At 39.7% G+C, this 13,408-nt stretch overlaps 1 protein-coding gene across 4 annotated transcripts in view; it reads right to left on the reverse strand.

Annotated features, from left to right (window-relative positions):
• Positions 1 to 13,408, reverse strand: part of LOC121384740 (GTPase-activating Rap/Ran-GAP domain-like protein 3) — a 178,554-nt gene that overhangs the window by 69,963 nt on the left and 95,183 nt on the right. For all 4 annotated transcript variants that reach the window (XM_041515273.1, XM_041515274.1, XM_041515272.1 and 1 more), the window contains exon 2: positions 8,803 to 8,872. In XM_041515273.1, coding sequence (XP_041371207.1) covers positions 8,803 to 8,872 — 70 coding nt within the window. The remainder of the gene's footprint in view (positions 1 to 8,802; positions 8,873 to 13,408) is intronic.

The following is a 13,408-nucleotide window of genomic DNA, read 5'->3' on the forward strand; positions in this document are numbered from 1 at the left end:
ATAAAGGCAGCCAGCCAAACGCAGATGATTCCGTATTGCAGCGCTGTAACCGATTATTTGCGGTACATATGGGCCACGTCAGGGGAAATTGATCGCTTTAAAATGGCTAATTTCCCTTCCAAAGATCAGATAGATAAATTGAAGGCGTTTAATCCATGGCGTATCCGAAGTGGTAATGATGTCATAATGACGCACAGAAGAAACCTATATCGAGCCGCTTCGATCATAGGAAAGGGAATATCAGTTTAAACTGGCATTGTGGTTTTGACACACGCACACACACACACACACACAAACACACACACACACACACACACAAACAGACAGAGAGAGAGAGAGAGAGAGAGAGAGAGAGAGACAGAGAGAGACAGAGAGAGCCACACATGCATACAAAACTACAGCGAGCGAGAGAAATAATCACATGCCGCTACATAGGCTACTCTTACAGAAAGGCAGAAAGAGATCTTTTATGTACAGTTTCTCACAGAGGACATTGGATCCTACTGCTTTTAATTTTCAATGTCATGGTGCAATGCGTTGAACTGAAGAAAAGAAAAGAAAAAACTGCGTCCATCGAAATCTATTGATTCTACGATCCACTGTAACATTGAGTTATATATTATGTCGCCCCCGCATTCGACCAGGATAAGTAGGTTAGCTTTACGATCTGATTGAAACCTAATCTTATTGAAACCCAAGCCTATTGCCCGCTCCGTGTTACAGGTCCGTTAACTGGTTTGTTCAAGAGGCCGAGAGCTCGCCAACTATTTCACTGGTACTATCGCTCTCTATCATATATCACATTGATCTAACATTGGGCGCAAAAAACAGTCTATCGAACGATCGCGATCGCTTCCTCTCCAGAACATGCTTCAGATCTGACACGAGACAAAGCCACTTCATATCCAAGAATTCTTTTTGACATAAACAGTCAATGTCTCTGTCTCACTAACCATTAACAGCGACTTCTCTATCTCACTAACAATTAACAGCATTTTTAAAAATCTCACTAACCATTAACAGCGACCTCGCTCTCACTAACCATTAACAGCGATATCTCTATCTCACTAACCATTAACAGCGACTTCTGTCCCACTAACCATTAACAGCGACTTCTCTATCTCACTAACCATTAACAGCGACTTCCTCGCTTACTAGTCGTTACCAGGCTGCGAACCCAGTACCTACCAGCCTTATGTCCGATGGCTTAACCACGATACCACCGAGACATCATCCGTTAAGAGCATTCCACGTAACTATGTGCTATAAATAGCAGCGTTGTGTCCGGAAACGTAATTCCGGCGGCTGATAGGAGTTGAATACGGAAACGTGTATTTGATGGTTTTATTCGGCACTGTATTTACACAGTAAGACCTAATGGGCATGTAATAAAGGTTCAGATATAATGTTTCTCCATTGTATTTTTATAATCCTAGCCAGAAGTCATTAAAACATAATTCATCCGGTAAGTTTCGTAGATCACCGGAGACTTGGCGGAATATGTTTTACCAGCTGTGCTGTCAGTGGCCACATGAAAACGGAAAATATCTAATGGGATTCTTTTTTTCCGGATCTTTCAGTGTCACAGAGAAAGAAGAGAATAAACGTGATATCGGGTGGCATGTGCTGGAGGCCGAGCGCTGCGAATAATTGGACTGGTATCATCGTCTTCTATCATATCACAGTCCTCTACCACCAAGCGCAAAAAAAACAAAACCAGTCTAGCCTTTTTCTGAACTCATGTTAAAACTTTTAAGAGACACTATTGACGATGAAAATGTCATGTACTGTCAAGTTCGATGGTCTAGGGGATGAATATTTTTGTATTTGAGAGCCCAAACCTAATTGGGAGTCGGGGGTGGAGGGCATGGTCCCACGAAAAAAAAAAATAAGGTGTTAAAATGTAGCATTTCCCACCATCTGAACACAGTAACAGGAGGGTAAATTCAGGGCGCCGTGGTCTTTGAATGTTGCCATTCTTTAATAACGGTGAGGAACAACACTTCCAGCGAATGATCGTGACAAACCCTCTGTACAGAACGCAGCCAATCTGCACTTGGCACAGTAACAGAAGAAAAAGTTGTGGGTGCCTCATCCCCTGAATTTTGCCACCTCTGTACCACGATGAAGAACAATACTTCCTGCGAGTGATCGCAGCAAAAACGACTGTTACTAATGAACGCAGCAAAAGCTGAACACTCTTGGCCCACTCACGACTACTGTTACAATGGATCTGTCACTGTCTGCCGCGGTTAAAACTCTTATCTGATTTCTCTGCGGAGCACCGAGGCACGCGTACACAGCTAGGCTGCCGGCTATTGCCGAACGAATTACGTACAACTCGAGTTCCAATGTCCGGTGATAATATGTGGCATAGGATTTGAATGATACGAAATGCGATTCATTAGTTCCTACCAGATTCCTTCCTGCGTAATTCCCTCCCGAATTTCGGGAGCTCGGCGAAAATTGCCCTACAAGACATCAGTCATTTCTCCACTTAGTGCTACCACAACAAGTGACCACTTCCCCATCTGTCTTTGTGTGTGGCTCATGTGTGTGTGTGTGTGTGTGTGTGTGATGCAGATCGTCGACAAATAATAGCTCGCTTGCTGTGTAATAAGTAATAGGGTCGATCCTCCGTTATGGACAGATCTATTGAATTTGGTTCATTGGCGCCGTTGTATGGCATGGAGCTGTTCTGTTGGTGGGGGAGACAATTGCCCCCTCAACCCAAAACTGACCAACGTAAGAATAAGGTGGCGAACCAATGAAATCATGCGTCTTTGTAGATTTAATTGAATTACTTGTTAGGTGTTTTTGTTTTTTGTTTGTTGTTTTTTTATTGTTGTTTGTTGTTTTTTGTTGGTTTTTTTATTGTTGTTTTTTTTTTTTTTTTTTTTTATTGTTGTTTATTGTTGCGGATTTTTACGTTGTTTTGTTTATTTTTCTCAAAGTCTTTTTGACATTCCACAAGATATAAGGCTTGCACACGCTAGGTACGCCTAAATGAATTCTCCAGTGCATTCTGTTACCTTCCCCTCATACCCATTGGTGTCTCCTCGTTCGGGAATCATACATCTCTATCCCATGTACAATAATATACTGAGGGCGGATCCAGAATTTTGCAAGGGGGAGGTTTGGTGACAAAATTCTAAAACAAAAAGGCAATCTGAGTTTGTCGAAGTCAAATGAGCCGATCTCCCATTGAAGAGAGCGAGATCTATAGGGGTGTTCCGGTGCATGTTCCCAGGAAATGTTTCAAATAGAGATGATCAAAGACGCGTTTTTAAGGCAATATAGTGCTGCATAATGTTGATATATATAAAAATAAAATTTTAAAGGAAGAAGAAAAACGTCAATGAAAAGGGCACTGCAATCGGGCCTGGGGATGCGTGGGCGGTTTCTCAACGGTGAACAACCGTATAAGACCGAGCACTGACCATGTCTTAAGATGTCGGACGAAAGTTATCATCTATTTCATTACATTTCAACTAATTTTCGTGCTCATATCCAATTCAGGTTCAAGCACGCTGTCGTGGGCACACACCTCAGCTATCTGGGCTGTCTGTCTAGGGCAGTGCATTAGTTGTTAGTGGTTAGTGAGAGAGAAGAGGGTGTAGTGGTCTTACTCCTACTCACTGAGCTGTTAGAACTCGCTCTGGGTGAGTCGGTGCCGGGCTGTGAACACTGTACCTGTCAGCCTTATGTTCAACGCTTAACCACGACACCACCGAAGCCGGTTCTCATCGTATTAATTTGTCTGCGTCCCGTTTTCATATGGATGCGTGTTTGCGAATCTTGACACATCTGAACGATCGTTATCTAATCGTAAGAGTGTACGCTGGCTGCAAGTCGTGTATGGAAAATCAAAGTGACACCGGACACACTTCCGGGTGAGACAGATGGCGTTGCTCCGCGTGCTCCAATAACGGAAGTACGTCTCGTTACTGGCATTCACTGATAACGAAACGTCACCCAATAGTCTTCATCTGAACAGAGACATAAGTCGACCGTCATGCGTGATAAGAGGTGCTCAAGAAATCACTTCGTCAATGAGGTGGGAGGAGGCTTTGGCAGAGACGGGGAGGGGCAATGTGTTTCAATAGCGTCTTCTCTCCGTTTCCATATAAAACTTCTACTGCCATGATCAATAAGTTATTCAAGAAAATGTTTCACGGAGAATGGGATGAAGGTTTGGTTTAGCCGTAAAAAAAGAAAGAAAAGAAATGTTTCCCAACCTAAAAAAAAACAAAAAAACGGCCGACCTTAATCTTTTTTTTAAAACGAATTATTATTCCCCCACGGCCGATTTTTGAAAATTAGGTGAAAGGAGTAAACATGTAGTAAGTAAAAACAAATACATTTTCTGCATATTCCCGAAAACTCTTCTCTTTTTTTTCTAGGCCATAGATATGGGAGTGTGTGTGTGTGTGTGGGGGGGGGGGGGGGGGTGGCTTGTAGGATCGATAGTTGGAGTGGGTGCGTCACAATCCTTTATGAGGGGGCATGGATTCAAGTGAAGGGCGAAACAAAAATTAATCTCTATTCATTATATCCCCTGCTGTTAATGGGAAAAAAATTGTTGCTGGTTTCTTTAACTTTGAATTTTATTAATATAGATTAGGAAAAAAAGGGACATGCCCGACCTCAATTTCCCCCGTCTCCTTTCCCGTTATCTATGTGTCTGGGGATTTGTATGCTCATAATATTTTGACAGATTGCAATGAATCGTAATCCGACTCAGTTTTCACTTAAACACCGACAAAATTGTATTTCATGAAAGAAGAGTGTGTACAGTTTACAGACGTTTTCCTGTAACCCGTTCAGATTCCATTTAATCAAATGTTTTGCACAATGTGGGCTGTTCCCGAAATAGGAGGTTCCGGTAAAGAGCAGGGGTGGGGGTGGCCTGGTAAGTACCTGTGAGGAGTGATCGAATATGAAACTAACAGATGTTTTTTTTGTCTACATTTTCCCTGGACACCAATATAAAAGCCAAATATTCCATCGTTAAAAATATATATATATTTTAGCTTAAGAGGAATCGTTCAATCGAACCCCTCCTGATCACCACACTCAATGTACGCCCCTGAGAAAGAACTGGGTTTTTTTTTTTAATATCCACTCAAATGCCAGGTACTTGTTTCACTATTTCACTTTACCGATTATAAATGATCTGTTACCACAAATGATAAGAGCTGTCACAGAGGGTAATATGATGTAAACCATCTTGCCACGATTATTCAAATTATTATGTAGAGCCTATAATCCGCTGATTACCGTTGTGGAACGGCCTGTGTATATATAACATTCTGGACATTTTTTTTGAATATTTTATTTTAATTTTTGATCACATTTTCAGACAGTATATATATTTTTTTATTTACATACATACACAGATCAAAATTAATATACTATGAAATAAAACAACAAACCTCTTGCCAACACGTCATTGAACCTCACTCAGAACACGTGGCGGTATTCATGAATACTTAGGTGGCAAGGGACCATGTTCACTGCCCACTTACTTGGATTCCATATTTTGATAAATGCCCCCCCCCCCCCCGACACCCCCCCCCCCCCCCCCCCGCGCTTCCTACGCCAGTGTATTTCCCCGAGTGATGTTTTGGACAGCAACTCTTTAGGAGTGTGGTATTACAGACACACTGAATGTGTAAACGAGTATATTGGGAATCAGTTTTTGTCCTTTATCGGTCTCTCGAGTCTAATGTAACTTAGACACCGGATAAATTGAGGATCACATGGCCACTGTTTGGGTGTCATTTAATCGTTAAACAGACACTCGAAATAAAGGGGTCTGCACTGTTTATTTCTTTTAGCCTTGTCACATATTTGCGAATAATAAACGTTATATAGAGTTCCCGTGTTTTCCATCGTACATCACGGGCGAATGGGCACGTGTTTAAAATAAATGTCATCTTATTGCAACATGACAGAACTTTCTGGCGAAGTCAGAAGTTGTGTCCACGACAGGCGTGCTTAAACAGCTTTCTAATGGAATGTTGCAGAACATCTCTGCAAATTTTAAACTACGTGACATTGTGATTTCGACACTTTGTCGTGAAAAAACGATTGACAAAACCCGCTGCTACCATACAGGTACTCCTTATTTTATGAAAAGAAGTTAAAATCGGGCGATGGGGGTGGGGGTGGGGGGTGGGGGGGGGGGGGGGGGGGGGGGGGTGGTGGTTAAAATGAAAAACCAAATCTTGAAATTTTATTTTCTGTCCACAGGTATTTGTTTTAATATCTATATCTAGATAACTAAATAACTTGTGAAGATAACAGCTGTGCCAATCAGTGGTTACAAGTATATGATAATAAACTTTCGGTTTACTCCGTGTTATATGTAACATACTGGAATTAAGCAGCATTTTAGTCGCAGTTTAGTACTTAACGTACATTGATTCAACCGAATACCAAAAGAAAACAGGTAATAGTATAATTTTCAGTTAATCTCCCTTGCGGTACTATTCTCGACGATTAACTACTAGTAGCTAAGGAAACGTCACGTAAAAACGTTTATGACGTCACAATGCGTGTTCAGGAGAGACGGCACTGTAGAGTTTTAGCGAGCAATCGCGAGATTTCGGTCTGTAATATGCCTATCGTATCAGGCCCGTACGCAGGGGGGGGGGTGCGCCCCCCCACCCCCCCCCCCCCCCCATAGTCTGCCGAGGTCCGTCCGTGGATGTGTAAAAAAAAAAAAAATAGTCCGACGATGTGAAATAATTTCAAATTTACTTCCCAGAATGCAGGAAAATGTATTTCCTACATTCTAGATTTTAAAATCTATGCCCCCGGACTCACTAGAAACTCCGGCCCATTTGGCCGTCGATTACGACCCCCCCCCCCCCCCCCCCCCCCCCATAAATTTCTGCGTACGGGCCTGCGTATACAGGTAAACATTAATATTTTACAAGCAAGGTGGGGACTTGTTTTCTTTTGTTTGTTTCGTTTATATGTTTTTGTTTTGTTTTTATTTCTAGGTTTTTGTGGGTTGATTTTAAAAATTATTTTAGTATTATCTATTTGTCCTACGGGGTTGTACGTAGCCCAGCGATAAAGTGCTCGCCTGATGCGCGGTCGGTTTAGGATCGATGCCCGACTAGGCTCTTTCTCGTTCCAGCCAGTGCGCCACGACTGGTATTTCAAAGGCCGTGATATGTGCTATCCTGTCTGTGGGATAGTGCATATAAAAGATCCCTTGCTATTAATGGAAAATAATATAGCGGGTTTCCTCTCTTGGACTATATGTAATAAATACCAAATGTTTGACATTCAACAGCCGATGATAAATAAATCAATGTGCTCTAGTGGTGTCGTGAAACAAAACAAACGTTAACGATTTGTTCCAAATGACTTTCTATTAACATCTGTTAACATATATGCCTATTTTAGACATTTCACGAAATAACAACTTTTCGTTAAGTAGGACACGGGGCGTTTGGGGAAATGCCAAGTGGACAGAAGACGTAAATGTATGTTTGGTGTAACACTGTTAACTAGACTAACAAATTCGATTGTTACAACCTAGTTAGACGAATTATGTTTGTCTGACGGCTCTGTACTCTGTACGCCTCGTTTTTCGGTACTGACGCACAACTTCTGAAAAGTGGCGACATCTTTCAGAACTCAGCAACCTTAAAAGGTGTATACTACCAAATCCAATCCCATAGACGACAATAGTAACACATGAAGTTAAAACTTCTACCTGCAGTGTATCAATCGACACATACACCTTGCGGATATTAATACTACCACCCCTCACCCTTAAAGTGAATTTTTAAAAAAAACATTGGGGGTTAAGCTGCTCATTTCAGATATAATGGGGCACACAAATCACATTTGTATCTTTATATAGAGTAGGACAATAAAACCCGTGCTCATCGACAGCAAGACTGACGACGTCTCCACGACGCAGCAGCAGAAGCAGTGGCTCGTAGACGACGGCATCAACCTGTTGTCTGTTGGTTTTGGACTCAAAAAACCAACAAAAAAAAAAAAAAAAAAAAAAAAAAAAAAAAAAAAAAACCGTACATTGTTATCATCAAGTGGGGAGGGGGGGGGGGGGGGGAGTAGGAAGGTATAGCCACCCAACTCTCCGTTCCTATAGGCCTGATTACTGTGGATACTGATTTCCCAACCTGGCACCAGCTCCCACTCACAATTAGTTTAAGCGGCTCAATGGCAGAGGTGTAAATCACTAATCGTTAAACCCTTATCGACAAGGACAGACAGCCGAGTTTGTTTTCAAGAAAGCGTGCTTGAACATTAATTGGATACAGGCTTGAATATCGTGTTAAAATGAAATTATATTATTGAAAGTGCATAGTGGTTAATGAGTGCCCAACTATTGACTTCTCTGTCATTAATCACCACCAGCTTAAAGGCATATTGTCACAGACCATTAACCTTTAAATAGCCTAACAAAGTATTACCTAATATATATTTAAATTTGATTTGTCCCTAAATATACTTTATTCAACAATCTACGTAGCCATAATACTCCACTTATTAATGATATTTCGTAAAAGTAATTGAATTATGGCAATGGTCTATCATTCAAAAACTAATATTGTCAACGGGGTTGACATGGATTTCACTCCATCGTGGTTCAGTTAAGGCGATGTGATAGCTAGACTTGGTTTCCAAATATTAATGTCATTTTCATTTATTATCCATTTTTAGAGAAATAAGGTTCTTAAATCTGGGACAGTATGCCTTTAACCATTAATACCATTGTGGACACGCCATGTTTGAAAGTCAATCTATATTTACCAATTCCACTGATCCGTAATGTCTTCGGCTGAATACTCCACGTCGAGCTGCTAAGTCAGAAGTTGGAGAACTGTCAAGAAAAAGAAATATTTCAAAATAAAAAATGTAACTATAAACATATACAAGATATTAAAAACCCAACAGAAATAGATATAAAGTAAGTATGGACAAATTTATTCGAAAATTGTACTAAATTATTATTTTGTTTGGGTCAGCGTTAGGTCCAGTTCTAAAAATACACACATGGTTTTGAAATGCAATCTGTGAAATTTAGGAAATGAATGACTGAAATATACATCCGGCAAGGGAAGTCAATTTTGCAGCGGAGGAGATGACTCATGTTGTATAGCATTGTTGTTGTGCTAGTACAGTAAGTTGAATAAGACTAACTCTTACTAGAGAAACATGAAAATTTAGAAGACAGAACTATAAAATCGGAAATCATTACATTTGTGTATGTACAAGATAGAACGCATTACTGTAAACTAATTAATATATAAAATCTAGATATTTGTAGAGACTATTCCTATTGTGACGTGTGAGCTTTTAAGCTGCTGTTGCCTATTTAGCTGATTACTTGAACTGGTACAGCTTACACCCGGATAAAAGTTATTTCGGTAAACAACATGCCGCAAAAGAAAAAAGGAAAATGGAAAACAAAATAGGAAGAAATAAAGAGAGAGAGAGAGAGAGAGAGAGAGAGAGAGAGAGAGAGAGAGAGAGAGAGAGAGAGAGAGAGAGAGAGAGAGAGAGAGAGAGAGAAAGAAAAAACAATGTATGTTTGCATGATTGATACCCAACAATAGGTTTCGAATTTAAACAACCTGTTTTTCTTAAACATTGTACATGTAGGGGAGACCGGGTCTAGTTGTTACACGGGCAAGTTGTTACAAGATCATTAACTTCATCTTACAGTAATAGAGGGCGAATGACTCTGTAATATGTAAAGCGTATCTTTAGTACAACAACAGTCCAGTAGCCATTATGAATGATTCTGGTTTGGCAGACGAGGTAGGATGAAAAAACTATTTTTTTTACCCTAAAAGTGACATTTTGTCGCTAATGTTATTTCTTTTATAACTCAAGCAGTTATGGATGTAATGCATTCATTTTTAGATATATAAGAAGTGCTGGTATTGGCCTTCGATTGTACAGAAAGTAAGACTGTGGCCACATTTTGTTTTTTACCGTACACTTGCATATACTAAAAAAGTCTGTGTCGGTGCTAGTTGTTACAGGGAGGTTTCACTGTTAGTTTACAGATAAGTTATGTTTACCTCGTTCAGGAGACTCATTTATTTCATATTATTTTATGAAAAGTGAAATAAAAGGATGATTTCATTAATTATATTGTGTTTTATAGTTGTAACAATTTGCCCCACCATTTATGATGCAGGGTAAAAACTTACCCCGTACATGGGGCAATTTGATACAGTTGACACCACCTCATTAATGAATCAATCACTAATTAATGTTAATATGTTGAAGGTTTTTCATGATTGTTTTAATAAATAGAGATATTTTTCTACTTATCCTCAAAATTTGGTTTCTGGAATTATTATACTTTATGTACTATGGCACTAAATGTAAAAATTGTAACAACTAGACCCGGTCTCCCCTACACATGTATATAGTTACACGCGTGTAAGACATAAACATGCAGTGCAAATTCGGCCGTAGATGTTTCAGTTTGTGCTTGAAACTAAACATTAATTAATTTTTTCGTCCTTCTGTCCGTTCGCTCATTCATGCGTTTGCTCATTTATTAATTAAATCATCCATCCATCCATCCATGTGATGGCCACTGATGTTGTGAAGGGTATCATAACACAAACGTTCCCGTGTTTTAGTTCCATTTCCTTTAGCTGTTGTTGAATTTGTGTTGCTCAGTATACTCAGCGACTGGAAATTCCAAGAAGCGGTAATAAGAAGAAAAAGTATGAAGTTTTCGTTTAAGATAATTTGATTTTAACGTGACAGGCCATAAAAAGTGTAATTTTCTATCCACTGACTCAAAATTGATTTCCAGTTATTTTCTATTAAAAATGCATTAGGGACTCCCATCGGAGGACGATATGTTGCTTGAAATAGTTATTTTGTCACATCATGTGAAATAGACTTCTGAGCATACATTATACATAAGCAATTACGGATTGGTATGGCATTTCATAACACAACATTTTATAATCTAAAAGATGAAAAAATATTTATGTTCGTAATTTTCTCTCCTCCCCCACACCCCCCTCTCCCCCCTCTCTCTCCCCCTCCCTCTCTCTCTCTCTCTCTCTCTCTCTCTCTCTCTCTCTCTCTCTCTCTCTCTCTCTCCCTCTCTCTCTCTCTCATTCTGTATCCGTCTGTCTCCGTCTTTATATTTCTATCCATCTCTTTGACTGCCTCTATCTCTCAATTTCTTTTTCTTTGTTCTCGCTTTCTATCTCTCTCTTGTTTGTTTTTGTTTTGTTTTTGTCTTCTTTTTTTTTTTTTCTTTTTTTTTTTTTTGATTTTTTGGGGGGTAGTTGTTGTTTTTGGGGTATTTTTTTTTTTGGGGGGGTTGGGGGTTTTTTTTTGGGGGGGGGGTATTTTTTTTTTTTTGGGGGGGGGGTATTGTACGAGTTCACGTGTTTCACAAATATGTACGTGTGTTGTTGACGTGTGCGTTTTGAAGGTATGCACAAACGTTGGAAGTGTATCAGCATGCGCATGTGTAGGCGAGTGAGTGAGTGAGTGACAAGTCAAAGTGTGTTTAGGCATGTGTGCGTACATATGTACATCACGTGTGCGCGCACCTGACATATCCCATGATACGATGTCATCAACAGCGAAACGATAACACACTCGAAGAAAGGTATACTTAGAAAGCAAACACGAAATGTAATATATTACTCTGTTAATTATCGCGAATTGACAGCATGTACGACGATACAAGACAGGTTAATGGTAAGCTGACAGCGGCTGTGTTAAGCTAAGTGGCTCTCTTCGTGTGATAAGTACCTTAGTGGGGGGAAAAAACGCCATGATGCAATTTTATTAGCTGTTCAGGAAGTTAATCTGTTAAATTATTTAAGACAAAACAAGAGAAAGATAACAGAACACGAATTAAAAGCTTTTAGGACTGTTTAACGAGTTTGGTTCAAAGTTAAAACGTAATTAGGAGTCTTTAATCTAGTGTCCTTGAATTACATTTAATCATTATACTTCAAGTAGAACAAAATTCTAATCTGACAACAGTTAACATTTTCAAAAAATCGTACATCTGAACTAGGCAGAGTCAAAAGGATGTTTTGCTGCTATAAATAATTTTTAGAACTTTCGATTTATGAGAGGATTGCCACTTGTGTTCAATACAAGAAATCCTTCCAACTTTTGCCTGTAGGAGGACTGCCACTACCAAGGCTGGTCAGGCAAATCTAAACCTGTACAAAACTGAATTCAATGAACATTTAAACAGGTCATATGTATTAATGATTGAATGAATGAATGGATGTTTAACGACACCCCAGCACGAAATATGCATCGACTATTGGGTGTCATATGTATTAAGACAGAATACACAGCAACCTAGTGAGAGGGTATAATCATGGTCTCGGACCACCATTCCTTCCTTAAGACTAAATACCAAATTTTTGTCATCCAATAGCCGATGATTACTAACTCAGTATGCTCTTGTGGTGTTGTTAAACAAACAAAAACATCCTTCAGACTACGACAATGACTATGACCCTGGTTTTCTGGGCCCATATTTTCGAAGCTATCTTAGCGCTACGAAATCGTAAAACCATCGTAGGGTATGACGTCACTACAACACACGCCATAGTGACGTCATAGCTTACGATGATTTTACGATTTCGTAGGCTAAGATTGCTTCGAAAATATGGGCCCTGTATTCCATCACAGACACACTGCGACTAAAACACCAGCATCATCTCTCCCCTAACTGCACTAAAGCCACAGGATATTAACTGCGACGTGAAAATACAGAATAGAAACCCATGGTTTAGACACAAGATAAAAAGCCAAAGCCAAAACCAACAAATAATCAAAATAAGAACCAACATAAGACGTAATGCACGAAATCTGTTTTTGGAAAGCAAATCCTAACAGATCTGTCCAGTTCTATTGGAATCTGCTTCAACACACATCTGTTTTTTTCTTTCATTCAGCTTAATGAAAAAAAAAACCCTCTTACTAGGGATAATCTTCTCCTAATGGATATTATTGAGCAATCTGCCAACTAAATCCCCACCTAGATGAAATGCCTGACTCGAACTATTTCGGCAAGGACGCTCTCTTAAGAGATTCCCAACACAACGGCGGAACAGCACAGGATTAAGACCAACCATCGCCTAATGGCCTAAAAATCGAGAAAACAAGATATATATTTTTGGCACGTCAGATTCCAATTACAGCCGAAATACTTTTTATTTCCGTCAGGTGATTCTACAACAGACATGGTGGGGTTTTCTTTTCAGTGGAATTATGATGGACACACTATGTCACTTAGAAATATTCTCTACGGACCGACTTAAGACCACGTGTTTTTTTTCTCCATCTTTCTTTCTCCCGCGAACATGTTAAGACCACGTGGGTTTTTTCTCTATCTTTCTTT

This window comes from Gigantopelta aegis, chromosome 10 (assembly GCF_016097555.1).
Source record: "Gigantopelta aegis isolate Gae_Host chromosome 10, Gae_host_genome, whole genome shotgun sequence".
Taxonomy (NCBI): domain Eukaryota; kingdom Metazoa; phylum Mollusca; class Gastropoda; order Neomphalida; family Peltospiridae; genus Gigantopelta; species Gigantopelta aegis.